The following is a 17,836-nucleotide window of genomic DNA, read 5'->3' on the forward strand; positions in this document are numbered from 1 at the left end:
TGTGTATACTTCAAGTCTAAAATTGCAAATTTCAGTGGCTGCTCTGGGCCCTAGTTATTGCTGGTAGATTTATGATTTCTCTGGGACCACAGAGGAATCCTTTATGAATAAAGTTGTCTATTTATTTTGTAAAAACAAATGTAAGTTACTTCAGGTCTTAGTGTGTTGTCACCAAGTCCTGATTGGTCTGATTAATTAATGGTTTTGACACAAGCAGTTTCACAGTTTGCAGTGTGGTGTTTTCCCAGTTGTGGAGCAACACATGTATTTTGACCCTTATAGGAATGCTCTTGCAATGTTTCCCATCACTAGAGGGTTCCATTGTACCGATGTTCAAACTGTGTATGTGTTGTCACCTTTGCAAATTATTGGGGGAAATTAAAAGAGGAGATTAAAAAAGAAAAATTCTTCAGTTTTCTGCATGTGTTCATGAATGCTTCTGTGAGGAATCTCTTCTGTTTTGTAGATTGCATCCTGTTGTATTGACCAGCTTGGCAGTGCTTGTGTCCCAGCCCACAACATAAAGTGCTTGAAACTGTGCGTTACCAACAGTTCATGTCTGGCAGACAGTATTTTAACATTGATTCAATAGAAAGGACAAAGCTGATTTAATAAATATGTAAAACTGGCCTTAGCGTTCACTATACACTTACAGAATTGTCTGGATTTTATCTTTGCCATTCTTTTCCAGGAATTGGCCAAGGTGTGCCTGTGGTGGCACTTGTGTTTGAAGGTGGCCCCAATGTCATCCTCACAGTTCTGGACTTCCTTCAGGAGAGCCCTCCAGTGCCTGTGGTGGTGTGTGAAGGAACTGGCAGAGCTGCAGACATCCTGGCCTATGTTCACAAGCAAACAGAGGAGGGGGGGTAAGTGCCAGCAGTGACAGAACCACTGAATGGGTCACATGGACCACAGTGGGGCATCCCAGAGCACATGGCACAGGATTGTGTCCAGACAGTTTTTGTCATACACAGATAAATGACAAGATATACATGGCATCTATCTATGTCTGTCATCCACAGATGAGTTTTGGGACCATTTCTTCATAAATCTATATAAAAGCATTTTCTATTTAGTGCAGAAAACACTTGCCTGTTGTGAATGTAGCTTCAAATAATAAAAGGGATGTGCTTGGGCTCCACAGTACTTGGTGATTTGGTGATTTCTAGTTAGTTGTCAGGCTTGCATAAATCCTTAAACACACTGGGTCCTTGTTGCAGGGGCTGCCTCTGAACCTTGGGAGGCAGGGATCTAATGTAGCTGTAAACCAAACAGCTTTGTCCAGGCTAAGATCACAAGTGTGTTTTACTCAGATGAGTGACTGCTTATTGTTTTGTGTCAAAATCTTCTGGTTGAGAATATCTCAGAACTCAATATGGGAAGGAAAGGGAGGGAGAGTTGAGTTACTTTTAGGAGGCAGTAGTATAGAATTTTAGGTTAAGTAACCTGCAGTTCTTTCTAAAGGTTACCCAAGGTTTTGCCACAGCAACAGTAATAAGCTTATAGATAGCAGGACTTTGAATGGACATGTTGAAAGTAATTAAATGCATTGTTGTTATTACTGTTCATCTAAAACAATTTTTTTCCTGTTTGTTTGTTTCGATCTCAGGAATGTTCCTGAGGGTGCTGAGCCTGAAATCATTTCAACCATCAAAAAGACATTTAACTTTGGTCAAAGTGAAGCAGTTCATTTGTTTCAGACACTGCTGGAATGCATGAAAAAAAAAGAACTTGTAAGTAGATCTTGCCATAAACTTTTCTTTGCAACATGCACGCATCTGTGTATATGTGATATGATTTTTTTTTTCTATTTTTTTGATCTTTTAGTTGTGACTACTAATAAAGGAATAGTATTGCTGCATGCTTAAAGCAAAACCACTTTATAGAGGTTATGTGTAGCCTGACTTCAGGGACTGGTGTCTCATTTGGACATCACATTGTGCTGTTCTGAGATCTAAAATTGCTTTATTCAGCTAACCATGTCTGCTGGCAGGTTAATCTCATAATCTGTAATGGATTGGAGAGGTAAGCAGGATACTGTGTTACAGAGAGCAGTGAATTGTAATCATAGGAGGAAAAGAAGTTCAAATTAATTGAAGATTTCTACTTAGGAAAACAAAACAGAATGCACACTAAAAGTTAGTTGAACATAGACAGGCTTCAAGTTGCATTGAAGATGAGGTGTCTTTTATGTCAGGAATTGAAAAAGATTTAAAAGACTGAAGCCAATAACCTTTTCCTGAAAATAACTTTTAAATATTTTTCCCCATTTTGCCATTTTGGACAGATTACAGTATTTCATATTGGGTCAGATGAGCATCAGGACATTGATGTTGCAATACTTACAGCTTTGTTAAAAGGTGAGAATTTTTTAAGATCATTTGGAACATCCAGCTATTATTGATTAGTGTTTATGTGATGGATTATTTATAAAATACTAATAGGAGTCGTAAGTTTTTAAACAAATAAATATCTGTATTCTCATTGTATGATGCTATAGCATGACATAAATGATGACATATACAGCATAATTTTGTGGTGGATTGCTTGATTTGGCCTTTTTAGGAAGCAAGAATGTTTATTATCCTGTATTATAATTAATTTAAAATTTTCTTCATTGTGTTTGCTTCTTAAGGCACGAATGCATCTGCATTTGACCAGCTTGTTCTTACACTTGCCTGGGACAGAGTTGACATAGCCAAAAATCACGTTTTTGTTTATGGGCAACAATGGCTGGTATGTAATGGTCTGGATTAAGCAGAATGATAATTCCTAATAAAGAGAAGCAGAATTTACTGTAAAGAATGAATCTTGACTTCTGTAGAGAGACTTTGGAATATTGACACATTTCTTTTGAGACAGTAATTTGGGTATACTGCATAGCCTTAAAGCTGTTTTGCTATTATTTATTTGAAAATTATCTGAAAATTTTAGAAATGTGCTAACTATTCTGAATAACTAGCAGAGAAAACACACTACAAAAGGTGGAAGCTGAATTCATGTTAGTCAGATGCTCTTTCTTTGTTACAGTTGCATGGCCCTAGAAAGTTCTTAAGTTGCGTCTAGTAAAAATGCACTGTTGGCAGCACTGCAGCGTCTTTTGAGGGTAAGTTGCATCTAGTAAAAATGCACTGTTAAATAAATGGCAGCACTGCAGCGTCTTTTGAGGGAGGGCAAAATGTCTGGGTTTTGTAGTTTGAAAATGAATTTAAGAACTACCTGGTGGCTCTTGCCTTTTTTCTCTGGTAGTATAAAAATAAAACACAGGCTTATTGAGTGTGCAGTCAGAAGTACTTACTGTGTGAGGCTTGTCAGCTGCCATGATGCTTCTGACATCTCTGAAGCAAATTGTGCTTTAGATATTTTATGCCTTCTTTTGTTTTATCCAATATCAGCCTATGAGAACACCTCAATTATGTTAATGCAAATGTCTCCTTAGTCCCACTGTCTCAGTAGGCAGTACCTACAGAGCAGTTCAAGTCTTCAGGGTATTCTCCCATCCTGTACTCTGAAGTTCAGGGGATATCCTGAACCCAGGGTGACATCTTTACAGACATGGAAGGTTTTCCCAGCCCTCTAAGTGAAGAAGGTTGGTACAGTATCTAAGTTAACTTTTTTACTGGCTCTCTCTAGGCTCCACCTTTTTGCTTATTTGTTGTAGGTTGGCTCCCTGGAACAGGCTATGCTGGATGCCCTTGTGATGGACAGAGTTGCATTTGTGAAACTTCTGATTGAAAACGGAGTAAGCATGCACAAATTTCTTACAATTCCCAGGCTGGAAGAACTTTATAACACAGTAAGTAAATGATTACTTTTTCAGCTGCTTTTGGAGCCGTTTTTTAGTTGTTCAGCCTGTTGTGTCCTGGCTTGTGTACAACAGCCTGGAGGTTGTGGGGTGTTGGTAGGGAAGGCTCCTGGGCACGAGGTTGGAGTTGGGAAGTGGATGCTGTTGGCTGCTGTGCAGAGCCCCAGCAGCAGCAGAATTGTCTGTCAGCAGGGTGTTCATCTGTGTGTGATGGTGGAGATGGACACTAAAGGGAAAATTGCAGCTCTGTGGACACACAAAGTGTGCAAAACACAGTGGGGAAGAGAATGAGAGAAAGTCATGTGGGCAAAACTTGTGCCCAGAATCTGAGATCTATAGGGCTTCATAGGATGGATTCTGTCTGTAGCAGTTAACATCATAACAGTTCTAGGAAGAGTTTAATTTGTCAGCTGCATAGTTATTACTTAGAAAAATTTTGTTACTGTCAGTATTGATCTAAGAATTCCAAGGTAGTTTTGAGAACAGTATCCAAAGACAGAACAAAGAACCTTCCACCAAAAATTAGCTGATGTGATTAGTAGACAAATATGGCTTAGGTTTGTGTTAACAGTGTCAGTATCTGCTTTGACAAAAAAAGAAAAAATAATTAATTCTTTAGCTAATAAAGCTCTGTACAGAAGCCTCCTTGAGAAGTTTATTATATTTATTTTTACTTATTTTTATTTTATTTATATAAATATAAATATTTATATTTATATTTTTAGGATTTGTATATTATATTTATGTTTTATTATATTTTTATATTCTAAATTAGTTTTTAAAATTAACCTCTTATGGTGCTGCTGTTGCATGCTAATTTCTCATTCCAAATTTTCCCTCCCTTTTGTAATGAAGAAACAAGGCCCAACTAACCCAACACTCTTTCATCTTGTTCGGGACGTCAAACAGGTATGCTGTCCATGTAAAAATCTGTCAAACTACCAGTTATTTTTTGTTAATTTCTTGTATTTGACTATCAATTTGATCTGCAGTTTATTAATGGAATTTTATTTTAAGTATTAAGCTACCTCTGCAAAGATTTAGGTAGTTTTCAATATTTCTGTTCTGTGCTTGGTGCCCTGTTGCCTAAAAGATGTTAAACCCAAAGAGTGTTGTCTTTCATCTTTCTTTTAATTGTTTTCCTTCTTGGGGGGATTGAAAGCTGATGCTTCCAGCATGGAGAAATTTTAGCTATTAAAACAATAGACAAAAAAACCCCAGTGCCTCCCCCATCAATGGAATGAGTATCTGTTCTGTTAGGGGAATTCATGTAGAAAAGGTATAACCTGGTCTTTCTTTAAAAATAATAACTGTTAAGTCATGCAGGTGCTTTTTGGGTTTTATGTTGGAGGGTTTTTTATCATGAGAGGCTTCTTTTTTTAAAAATTATTATTTAGAGCTGTGATAAAACATGTAGAAACACTCTAAGTGAGTTTAATATAATACCTTTTGTATTCCTAGGGAAATCTTCCTCCAGGATATAAAATCAACCTGATTGATGTGGGACTGGTTATTGAATATCTGATGGGAGGCACCTACAGATGCACCTACACGAGGAAGCGCTTCAGAGCGATATACAACAGTCTCAGCGGGAACAATCGGGTACGTCACTTGGGTACAGCCTGTCTGTCTCACCTGAGAAACCCCAAAGCTCTGTCTTTTGTGCAGTGATTGAATCCATGTTGGTTTGTTCTTCTTGTCAATGGACTGGTTCTTTTAAATGCAGTAGTAAGGACTATGAAGCAGCTGAGAACTGTCCTGGGATTGAGGGCAAACAACAGCTTTTGTTCTCTTCAACCTTATTCTTGCATATCCTAATTCCTTCTCTGTGATTCCCTCTTTTCCTCCTCATGGGGGAAGAAAGGACACTGCACATGCAGATTCATTAGGGCTTGGGATGCAGATACTTTAGCTTCTTGTGCAAGCTACACTAACCAACAAGTCTAACTGCCCACTTAGTGACTTCTTAAAAACAATGAAAACAAACAACAAACCATGTTAAATATGCAGTGAGAATTGTGGTTGTTGTGTTTATGTTCATCCATGTTTCAGTAACCAAACCCTTTCTCCTTGTTGCAGAGATCTGGGCGAAATCCTTCAACTACCACTCCTCAGATGTGTAAAAGCCATGAGTCTTTTGGTAACAGGGCAGACAAGAAAGAAAAAATGCGCCATAATCATTTCATCAAAACCGCGCAGCCGTACAAACCAAAGGTGAGGGCTGTGAGGGGAACACGGTGGGGTTTAATTCAAGGTTTATTTCAAGTGCCCCTGGAGTGCGAGCAGCAGCAATTGCATTGACTTTGGTAAAGCTGGCATTTCAGCCTTGCTTTTGTACTTGTTTCTAAGCTGCAGCTTTTTTACTGGGTTCTGTAAAGGATGTTTCTCTTTCTGTATAGTAGTCTTGTGGATGAGCTTTGATAGGTTAGGGACCAGAAAGTTTATCTTTGACAGAGTTCTAGTAATGAAGGTGGGACTCACATGGCTTAATAGATGGAGCAAGATTTGGCCATGTGTTACTACTACAAGCAGTTTCCATGAATTTTTTTATTTATATGTAGGTATATTGGTTACAGCTTTTCTTTGATCTATAATTCAAATTAATTCAGACTCACAGTTATTGAAATGAATTGTACTCAACTGATGTTTTTGAACAAAAGTTCCAGCTGCTTTTCAAGTTCTCAAAAAATTATTTTTCTTTTTATAATTATTTATAATCTGGTATTGGATCACTCAGCATTTTATTTCAATTTAAATAATGTTCAAGTATAGCGACTTAAAATGTGACTTTGTGATTTCATTTTAAAGATTGACACTGGTGCAGAAGAGGGAAAAAAGAAAAGAACCAAAGATGAAATAGTTGACATAGACGACCCTGAAACGAGGCGTTTTGCTTATCCTCTGAACGAGCTGTTGCTGTGGGCAGTGCTGATGAAGAGGCAGAAGATGGCCCTGTTCTTCTGGCAGCACGGCGAGGAGTCCATGGCCAAAGCTTTGGTGGCTTGCAAAGTCTATCGGTCCATGGCTTATGAGGCGAAGCAAAGTGACCTTGTTGATGATACTTCAGAAGAACTGAAACAGTATTCCAAGTAAATTGCATTCCTATTGTTCAAAATAATTTCTTGACCTCGGTAATAAAAGTAGTGGGCTACTTACGAACAGAACACAAATTATTCTGTTAGCACACTTGAAGACAATTATGTTTTGCAAAAAGGTTTAAGTGGAACTCTAGTAGAAGCTTTGTATTAGATATTGCTCTTTCTTGAGGGCTGTTAAAAGTCTTGATTTATAGTAAAATTAAAAGGAAACTCACTGTGCTATTTTCTTCTCTGTAATTTCTTTGTGTGTTTTAATAGCTGTTTTAGAATGCAGATGTTTTTAACAGAAGTCACAGATTGATTATTGTGGTTACAAATTTTAGTGTCTCTACAGAAGGGACAAATAATAGTCCCTTCAAGTTATGCAAGTTGGTAATTTTTGCAGGAAAATTCTTGCTAAACTCCTGGCCATTTCTATAGATACTATGCTTTGTTTTGTTGGTTTTTTTCTTCATTTTAGTGAGTTTGGTCAGCTGGCAGTTGAGCTGTTAGAGCAGTCCTTCCGACAAGATGAAACTATGGCCATGAAATTACTGACTTATGAGCTTAAAAACTGGAGCAACTCCACGTGTCTGAAGCTGGCAGTGTCCTCGAGGCTCCGTCCGTTTGTAGCACACACTTGCACACAGATGTTGCTATCGGATATGTGGATGGGAAGGCTGAACATGAGGAAGAATTCATGGTACAAAGTAAGCACTGTTGCAGTTTATTCGTGTAAAAAGGGTCAATGGAGTTTATGTTTAAAGGGAAGAAAAGTGTGTGTTTAAGTGCTGTTAGTGTAAAGCTTTCACAACTATAGCTTTTATTAATAAATCCTGTAAACCAGTCTCCTATAACATAATCAAAACTGGAATATTTGTTGTAAACGCTTCTTTTGACACTCTATTATCTTTTCAAATAAGGTACAGAAATATAGAAGGCAAAAACCAGGCAAGTAGCCTTTAATCAGAGGCTTAAAGAGATCATGTGAATACTAATCCACTACTAAAAACATAGTAGTAACAATCCTTAACAGATGGAAAACCTGTCAAAAGACTGTAGTTTCATGCATTTTGGCTTTTTACAGGGAGCACATAAGACTTGATGTGAAAAAGCTTTGTGAATATCCTATTTTGGAGGAACTGAGCAAAATCAGGGCACAAAACAAAACAAGGGCAGGCAAATCAGGGACAGGTTTTCCAGTGGTGCCCTTTGTGTGATATAGACCAGTTATGATCTAGACAGAGATAATTGATATAGATCAATTGAACCAAACTGGGAGTTGCATATTTCTTTGAGAAATTAGGTACCAATACCTAATTGTTGCTAGAAATAAAGTGAAAGAACTTTCCTACAAAATACCTACAAGCATCATTTAACTTGTGACCTACTAAAATCCTCTTTGATAACTGATTAACTTTTTCTTGCTTGCTTTGTAACAGGCTAATGACAGTAAATAGCTTTCACTTACTCTCTTCATCTATACCTTAGCTCATGTTTTTACCATAAATTGAAAAAAAACCAAAACAATCCCAGACAAAACATACGCCACTCCCCTCTTCCCCCACAAACCACAACCTGGTACAAGCTTTTAAAATACACTTGAACACTGTTCCAAATCTTCTGGGAGTGGATTAAATAACAGAGTGTGAATAGAACATCTCTGTCTTCAGGCTTGAAGCACATTCTTTCTAGTAGCTTTGAGTTTTGGAATTTGTTGGCTTTTCCCATTTCCTATGTCTTCAAGTCAAGAAACACTCTGTATATGTGATCCTAAGCTCTTAAGTGTATACACAAGTAATAACAACTAATTATTTTCTACATTTTTCCCCTCAATAGCAAGCAAGTGAATTTAGATAATATATTTTCAAAGGCTGCTCTGTGTGTTGGTATATTCTGATGCTTTGATGTAGTTGTGAACTATTGACACTTAGTCTTCATCTTTTCCAGGTGATACTGAGTATTCTACTCCCTCCTGCTATATTGCTGCTGGAATATAAGACCAAGGCTGAAATGTCACACATTCCTCAGTCTCAAGATGCACATCAAATGGCAATGGATGACAGTGAGAACAACTTCCAGACTGCAGCAGATGAAATACCTATGGTAATGTCAGGCAGGGGGACATATTAAAAGCAATATTCCTCACTTAAATAATTACATTTTTAACTCAAAGAAGTGAAATTTAATGCCAGAAAGAACATATTTTTGTGTGGGAAGTTAACAGGTTTTTTATTTTAGGAGGTTTTTAAAGAAGTGAGGATCTTGGACAGTGCTTTTGAAAAGCATGACATGGAGACTCCAGCAAAACCTAAAAGGCTCCCAATTACACAGAAGTTTTATGCATTTTATCATGCTCCAATCGTGAAGTTTTGGTTTAATACGGTGAGTTTTTTTCTGTATAGTGTGTATTTTATTTGGAGGTGTAGCACAGATTTTTGGGTTATTTTCCCAACATGTAGCTCTGATTGAGTCAATGTTAAGCACTATCCAAAAAGCAGACAGAAAACCCCTTACCTTGCTGAGCTGGAAATGAGAAATACTTCATTTTATGAAACTGCATAAGCACGTGCTGTTCCCTGTGGTTTGGGGTTTTTTAATTCTGTTCTGAGTAATTATTTTCATCAGTTGCTAGCAGGAGTTCTATAACCATGTATTAGTCTCAAGTGCATGCACAGCTTCATTTCAATCACTGTAATAGAAATGCTAGAATTTGTACTAAAGGAAAATAGCTGTAATAAGAGCAAAGCTTTGCTAACAATAAATTGCTTATTACAGCTATTTTTCCTTTTCTAAGATGAAAATGTTTGTATCCCGTTATAAATAATAACTTGTCTGTTTAAAGGGGTAAATACAGTCTTGTAATCCAACTGCAAGCTTCTATTGTATACCACATCAAAAGATTCCATGTACATCTTGAAAGGATCCTTCAGTAATTATATGTATATGTTTTATTTCATTTTTTAGTTGGCATACTTAGGATTCCTCATGCTCTACACATTTGTGGTTCTTGTGAAAATGGAAGAATTACCATCTGTTCAGGAGTGGATTGTTATTGCTTATATTTTCACATCGGCAATTGAGAAAATTCGTGAGGTATGCCTGTAACAATCTGGGATTTTAGCCTTTTTTGTCAGTTCAAACAGTATCCTTTAAACTAATTCTGTAAACAAGAAACCTTAAGAAACTTCAAGCATCAGAGTACATGATTTAATACCTTTTTCTTAAAGCTTGGTATAGGTTGCTAGATGGAGGCTTTGTAAAATGTGCATTTGATTGTCAGGCAGGCTCTACCCCAGTGCTATGACCAAGATACCAAAACAAAAAAAAAAAAGCTTTAGTGACACAGGAGAGCCATCATAACTACAATGTTCCTTGTCAGCAAGAGACTTTATGGAAGTTCTGTAATAATTTTTAAAAGGGAGAGATAAAGTTAGTCCCTTAACCTGGTACCTGAGGCTCAAGTGAAGGCAGATAGGGTTCATTTTTGTCACAGTAACTGCCTCAAAAGAAATAAAAACATCACCAAAACCCAGTAAATCCAAAATTCCTTAATAAATTGGTTAGAGCAAAACCCTCCTTTCCTTGTTGTGAAGCTGACACAGTTAAACAGTGGTTTTGATTGCTCAGCATTTAAGAGGTCTCCATTTGAATAGCTATTATATTTTTGCAAGTATAAAAATGCTAGTGATTCACATGTTTTACTCTTGGTCCCTGTGCAATAAACATGAGCTATCCTGACCTTCATTTCTTTTACAGATTTTTATGTCAGAGGCTGGGAAGATTAATCAGAAGATCAAAGTGTGGTTCAGTGATTACTTCAATATCAGTGACACAGTTGCCATTGTCACTTTCTTCATCGGGTTTGCGTTAAGATTTGGAGCCAAGGGGAATTTTGGAGAAAACACTTACAGAGAAAATTACGTCTTTGTTGCTGGAAGAATAACATACTGTCTCAATATAATTTTTTGGTATGTGCGATTACTGGATTTTCTAGCTGTAAATCAACAGGCTGGCCCTTATGTTATGATGATTGGGAAAATGGTAAGTACTCTGTTTGTTACTGATTTTTTCCCCCTCAACTGCATCCATTTACAGTTTCTCTCAGTAGTTCTATTTGGTTAGAAGTTTCTTGTCCTGCTGTATAGGGTAACAACTTGGTGTGCAGAATTAGCTAGCTGCAATATACCTTAAAGGGTTTCCAAAGAAGCACTGATTAGAAGGCTTCCTTTATGGAGCTATCCCTGTTATGTAAATGTAAAAAAAAGGCAAATCTTCCTTCCCTGACCTATTTTGTTCTCAGATGTCAGAGACTTAAATGAATATGATGAAGCCTATGTCTTGATTCAGCTTCCCAAGTTCTGAAATTTATAACCTTTGTGTTTTTAGTGTTCTGAAGCACCTTCATGGTTTTGTGCTATGGAAAACTGGAAATAGATTGTGCTTCTTGTCATCTCACACTAAAAATTCCAAAATTGTTTAAACTTAATTAAATAACCTATCTCTGCTGTCAGTAGCTATTCTAAATGTTAAAACCCTTTATAAGGCTTGGGAGCTGTATATCTGAATGTAGAAGGGGCTTTTGTGTTTCTTCCTTCTATAAAATGGTTATCACAAAACTGAACCCTGTCATTCCTTAAAAACAAGGGCATCAAGATGCTCGTTTCTCACTTTGGTTTCTTGCAAGAGGCATGGGTTCTGTGTTCCTGCCCTTGGAAAACTACCTCTGTTTTTTGTGCAGCTATTGAATACCTTTAAGAAGGAGTATTTCTTTTGCCAGCTGCTCCTTGTGTACCTAATAGTATTCAAGTTGAAAGGGAAATATGCTCAGTTGCCTTTGGCCAAGGGTACTAAATACATTATAAAAAAAGGACAGGAAAATTTGGGGTTTTTTCAATAGGCCTTGTTATTTAACAAAATTTTCTGAGTGAAATATTTGTGTCCTGGACTCTTTTCCTTATATAATACATAGAATTTCTCAAGTGTACCCTGCCACTGTAAAAGTTTTTAGGGTTGTGAGATCATATTTATGATCTTGAGGATTAACTGACTGACTTTTTTGTGTTAACAGGTGGCCAATATGTTTTACATTGTGGTGATTATGGCACTTGTACTGCTTAGTTTTGGTGTTCCCAGGAAGGCAATACTGTATCCTGATGAGGCACCCTCTTGGACTCTTGCTAGAGATATTGTGTTTCATCCATACTGGATGATTTTTGGTGAAGTCTATGCCTATGAAATTGATGGTAAGATACTGCAATTATGAATCAAGTAAAGAGAGAACTTACTCTGAGAAGGTCTTATGAAAATCTTATGAAATTCCAATTTTCTGAAAGCCCCAGTACTGGTGGCATTGATTCCATTCATTGGAATATCTCCCTGTTGTGGGTTGCAGCTCTATAACTATGTGACCTGATTTTTCATTTTCTTTTCTAAAACTTGTTTGGCTTAGAATGAAAACTACATAATTACAATTTCTCTCAAGGCTGTTCCTAGCAAGATTTTTGAATTCTACCCCACAGCTATCATGACAAAATTCTGGCTGTGGTGATGTACTATGCTTTTTTAAAAAAGCCAATAATATGATTACAGCATTGTATCAGCCAGAAACAATTGTCTCTGATGTTTTTCTACCATGTTCCTAAATGCCTGGAGACATTTCAAACTGCAGAACCAGTGCATGATAGTTGGTTGTTGCAAAATATAAGTGACCTTTTTTTTTAGGTGTTTTCTTTTTTTTTTTTTTTTTTTCCCCCCTGTACCTGCTGGGAGTTCTAAAAGATGTAAATTTCTTCTCTGTATCTTTTTTTTCCTAACACAGTGTGTGCAAATAATTCTGATGAAAAAGTTGCTCATCTCTGTGGCCCAGGAACATGGTTGACCCCGTTTCTTCAAGCTGTCTACCTCTTTGTACAGTACATAATCATGGTTAATCTCCTGATTGCATTTTTCAAGTAAGTATGTAGATAATAGTTAACTTTTGCTAATAATTGAAATGGTATCTATCTCATTGCTGTAAGATGACAAGATAAGAACTGATGCCAGATCAAAGCAATCCCATTTCCTGAAAGCTTTTTTCAGGTTCTAAGGCTGGTCTTTGTCTCTTCCTCACTGCAAGCCCATGACTGAGTTAGGGAAGTGTGTGATGTGACTGGTTCATGTCACATCTGTGAGGTCAGGGGAATCAGAAGTTCAAGGAAATTTGGAGGTATTTTGTAACTTCTCTTTGTCAGAAAACAAACAAAATTGTTTCTTTTCTTTATTGACTGTTGTTCCTAAATTCATTTAATGTTCTCCAGATGGTTGGGTTCAATTGTAGCAAGTTGTCTTTTATAGTTCTCTGCAAGTGTTTGATTTAGGGGCATAAGCAGCTCACAAACACTCAAGAAGTTGTCAGAAAACAAACAAATTGTTTCTTTGTCTTTATTGTTCTTTTTTGTCTTTTGTCTTTTTGTTTGTTTGTCTTAATTGTTCTTTTGTCTTTATTGACTGTTGTTCCTAAATTCATTTAATGTTCTCCAGATGGTTGGGTTCAATTGTAGCAAGTTGTCTTTTATAGTTCTCTGCAAGTGTTTGATTTAGGGGCATAAGCAGCTCACAAACACTCAAGAAGGCAGACTGCAAAATGAACATGGCGTGATATAAAATTCTGGGTTCAGTTAGAAATAATTTATTTTTTTGTTCAGCAAACTTGAAATGTGTTCTCAGTGTAATTTATTTCTGAGTAACGATACTGAGATGTCACCTGATAGGAGAATTTCTTTAGTCCTTTCCTTCCTCTGGATCATGGTGTTCTCTTGAATGTATTTCCAACTTCCACAAAAATAATTTTGCAGCAAAAAACAATTTATGCTTTTGTCTCTTACTTAACTGGCTTCAGAATTCAAGATTGTTATCAAAGTGTTAAAAAACAAACAATCCAACAACCACTAAATAAACACCAACAACTCCCCACCACCCCAAAAAACACCTTGATGTGTTAATATTGTTCTGTTCCCTTTCAGCAACGTGTATTTACAAGTCAAGGCAATTTCAAACATCGTGTGGAAGTATCAGCGCTATCATTTCATTATGGCCTACCATGAAAAACCTGTTCTGCCTCCACCACTGATCATTCTTAGCCACATGGCTTCCCTGTTCTGCTGTATATGTAAAAGAAGAAAGACAGACAAGGCTTCAGATGGGCCAAGTATGAACAGTTCTCAAAAAAATTGCAGTACTGCTTTTGATATGGTTAAAGCAAACTGTTAGAAAAGCATCACGTTCTTGGTTATAATGTGTATTGTGAAGAAAGTCAAAGTGGGTCTTAATTTTGTGTGCTTTCAATACTGATAATTCTTTTGAAAATCACCGTGCTTTTCTCAAGAGTTTTAATGCCAACCCCTAGAAATCTCCACTAAAACTAATCTATCACACAAACAAATAGATTAGATTTCTTGTTATTGCTAATGGAGAAAATTTATTTTCTTGCTGTAAAACTTCTTTGAAACTTAAAAAAAAAATAAAATCCAGCTAAGGAATCTAGCTTCTGCCTCCGAGGGGTTAAAGGGTAGGAGCGTAAGCAATGATAATATTGTGCACAGATCCTCTCAGAATTACTATTTTCATTTTATTTTATTGTCAGTCTTTTACCTTGAATTTTTTTTTTTTGCAATGAGAGAGGAAGGGTTTTAGGTGGCCCTCTGGTAGGGTTTATTGGTTTGGGTTGGATTCTTTTTTTTTGTTTTTATTGTACTGTTTTATTATTAACATCCTTTGTAGAGTTACGACTATTAGTTTTCAGCACCTGTACGACTTCACTACATATGTCATCTTAAATGTTGATCTCTCTTTAGAGCTCTTCCTGACAGAAGAAGATCAGAAGAAACTTCATGATTTTGAAGAGCTGTGTGTTGAGATGTATTTCAATGAAAAGGATGATAAATTTCATTCTGGAAGTGAGGAGAGGATTCGAGTCACATTTGAACGGTAGAATATTTACAATTAAAATTTCTGAATAGAGAATTGGAACTCTTAGAGGTTTTTTTAAATGTACTTTAAAGGGGGAGAAATGCAGCTCAAGAACATAAAGTGTTTATGCAAATTTTATGTGGTATCTTTCCATTGCTATGCAGAAACTGATAATGTGATTGATTCTTCTTGACCTATAGAAGCACTCAGTAGACTGAGGCAGTTGTATTATTTAGTTTCCCATGATGTTTTAAGAAACTTTGATAGATTTCAGAAAGAGCTGTAGGCCTCTATTGATAGCTGTTTTAATTCTGTGATTCAGAAGTATGTACAAATGTTGTATTACAAAACAGTCCACTGCTGTTGTATTATTGTGACATTTCAAAGTTGTTTTTCCCCCTGATTAAATGAAGAGAAAGGGTTATAATCATGGGGTTTTTGCATGTTGAGAAAAATACCTTTTATATCTACTTCATAATTTGATTTTTCTTAGGGTGGAACAAATGTGCATTCAGATAAAGGAAGTTGGTGATCGGGTCAACTACATTAAAAGGTCATTACAGTCTTTAGATTCACAGATTGGCCACCTCCAGGATCTGTCTGCTCTAACTGTGGATACTCTGAAAACACTGACTGCCCAGAAAGCTTCAGAAGCCAGCAAGGTTCATAATGAAATCACGCGGGAATTGAGCATTTCAAAACATTTGGCACAAAATCTCATTGAGGATGGCTCTCTGAGATCATCTGTGTGGAAAAAGCACAGCATTGGAAATGTCTTTGGCTCTTTTCCACAAGGAGGCCTTGAGAGTAATAACGCTTTACTCTGTAACATTTCCATCCGTGATGACAAAGAAGTCCAGCATAAGACAATTGGTCAGGAGTTGGCTCTGGCTTCCCGAAGAGAAGAAAAAAACTTCCAAGAGGCAGGTTCCTCAGGCAGTGCCTTATTTTCAAATGCTGTTTCCCCTCCAGAACTTCGCCAACGAATACAGGCTGCAGAGATCTCAAAATCTAGTAAAAATAAAAAATTAGGCAACTCATCCAACAGCATGCCACATGTAACATCCCCAACAACCAAGTTTTTTGTTAGCACTCCATCTCGACCCAGTTGCAAAAGTCAGCTGGATTCTTCAGCAAAGCATGAAGAGACTGTTTTCTCTAAGGCTACAGAAGGAGATAATAATGTAGAATTTGGTGCATTTGTGGGTAAGTATAACAAAGTAGATTCTGAATGTCCTGAAGTCATTATTAGCTGCTCTTATCCTCTTGCTTCTGGCTCTGCTTGCCTTGCTTTCACCCAACCTTGTGTTGAAAATGGAGGATACGTTAATTGTGGTTTTATTCATGATGAGAGTGACACTAATGATAACTACAGCTGCAGAGTTGACAAATGTGCTCACCAGTCCCCTGTCAAGTTAGCGAAGAACAAGCCCCAAACGAAGTTCTCTTTGTCAACGGGCGACTTGATGTCAACAGTCAACTGTGGCGGCTCACATGGAAAATTGAATATTAAAGATGAACTTTCCAAAAGTCAGCATGTCCATGCAATGGAACTGCAAACCCGAGATTTATGTTCTAACATCCTTATGGGACTACTTCATAAACTGTGGACCAAATCTAAGCCACAAGGTTTGACTTATCAAGAATTGTATGGTATTTTGGGTGTATTCCGGTTGCAGGTGACTTTATTCTACCATTTTGCTCTGCTTTTTTTGCATTTAACATCTCTAATTTCCCTATGTTGCTTGAATGTTTTTTTTAACTGAAATTATAATTTCTCCATAATTCTGTCACATAGACAATATTTTTCTGAAAAACATTTTCCAGTTGTTGAGCATAGCAGTTTTGGGCAATTAGCAGCTGTACAGCTTGGTACGGGCACTGTAGACAAACCTTTTATGGGTCATTATAAAGCTCCTACCTTCTGATTGCATAAATCAAAAATATTGTCTATTTCTTGACGTAATTACAGAACACTACTCAGGCTGATGGAGTCCTGGACAAATATCTTTGTGGTATCTGTGTCAAGCTGAGGGTTCCTCCTATACTATATTTCTAAACACTGTTACAGCTGGGATCTTCCACTGTTGCCTAGGCTAACCTGGGTTGGGGCTGTCATTTTGGAAGCTTCCAAAGTCCTTTAATTCAATACAACATTTTGCCTCCCCTCAAGTTCTGCTTAACAGTAAAAAAGTGGATGGTTTTGGTTAGTTACCTACATATTTGAATGGTAAAACAGTGGCAGATTCATTGCAAAACACAGGTGTGGGTTTACTAACTGATCCCTGTAAAGTCAATAATGCTTTAAGTATGCTGAGTGTTTAGCAGAAGATTGTAATCTGGAATTGTCAGGTTGTCTGCAGAGGTGTTGTCTTGCTAAAGTTGTTTAGGGATGTCTCAGTGTTTTCCAGAGATTTGCTGAGGTTGTATAAATTTAAATCTCTAGACAAGAGTTTATTCTACTGCTGTGAAACTTTGATTTCTAAGAAGTTACTTACATTAGCTATTTATGTATAAGTGCCTCATGGCTGAAAAAAGAAAGCAAGGCTAAACAGAAATTATGGACAGTGATTGTACAACTCTTATCTAATCTTTAAATGTACTTCACCACTAATAACTTTGAATACTAACTATACTTATTTACTGGAGCCAGATTTTTTTTGTATATGGTCCTCTGACATCTCTAGCATTTAGAACATACCCTTCATTCTTACTGTCCACAATTTACACCACTTGTGATGCCATGCAGGTTTCAATTGTGAAGCCAAGTAGATTTTCATTCATTAGAAAGCCACATGATTGGGAAAATTCTGAAAAGTATTTCTTGCAACTGGGAGGATGAAGGGTATATTGTAAAAGCTACCTCCAGGAAACTGTCTACTTTCCCTTCATTTGTTAAGCATACATAAAAGTACTGTAATCCAGGCTTTGTTCCTTTCCTGTGAGGAGCACACGCTTGAGTAAAAATTTAAAATATTAGCTTTACTTTTTGCATGGTGATGCT

General features: G+C 36.9%; 1 protein-coding gene across 2 annotated transcripts in view; it reads left to right on the forward strand.

The window, feature by feature from the left end:
* TRPM7 (transient receptor potential cation channel subfamily M member 7) overlaps positions 1–17,836 on the forward strand; it is a 52,937-nt gene that overhangs the window by 25,428 nt on the left and 9,673 nt on the right. For both annotated transcript variants that reach the window (XM_041418848.1, XM_041418847.1), the window contains exons 8-26: positions 692–866; positions 1,610–1,733; positions 2,288–2,360; positions 2,636–2,736; positions 3,662–3,796; positions 4,661–4,714; positions 5,267–5,407; positions 5,885–6,019; positions 6,614–6,894; positions 7,364–7,592; positions 8,833–8,988; positions 9,124–9,267; positions 9,850–9,978; positions 10,642–10,926; positions 11,954–12,128; positions 12,704–12,836; positions 13,887–14,071; positions 14,718–14,850; positions 15,326–16,038. In XM_041418848.1, the coding sequence (XP_041274782.1) occupies positions 692–866; positions 1,610–1,733; positions 2,288–2,360; positions 2,636–2,736; positions 3,662–3,796; positions 4,661–4,714; positions 5,267–5,407; positions 5,885–6,019; positions 6,614–6,894; positions 7,364–7,592; positions 8,833–8,988; positions 9,124–9,267; positions 9,850–9,978; positions 10,642–10,926; positions 11,954–12,128; positions 12,704–12,836; positions 13,887–14,071; positions 14,718–14,850; positions 15,326–16,038 (3,501 nt within the window). The remainder of the gene's footprint in view (positions 1–691; positions 867–1,609; positions 1,734–2,287; positions 2,361–2,635; positions 2,737–3,661; positions 3,797–4,660; positions 4,715–5,266; positions 5,408–5,884; positions 6,020–6,613; positions 6,895–7,363; positions 7,593–8,832; positions 8,989–9,123; positions 9,268–9,849; positions 9,979–10,641; positions 10,927–11,953; positions 12,129–12,703; positions 12,837–13,886; positions 14,072–14,717; positions 14,851–15,325; positions 16,039–17,836) is intronic.

Source organism: Onychostruthus taczanowskii, unplaced genomic scaffold (assembly GCF_017590055.1).
Source record: "Onychostruthus taczanowskii isolate IOZ18803 unplaced genomic scaffold, ASM1759005v1 scaffold6, whole genome shotgun sequence".
In the NCBI taxonomy this organism is placed as follows: Eukaryota; Metazoa; Chordata; class Aves; order Passeriformes; family Passeridae; genus Onychostruthus; species Onychostruthus taczanowskii.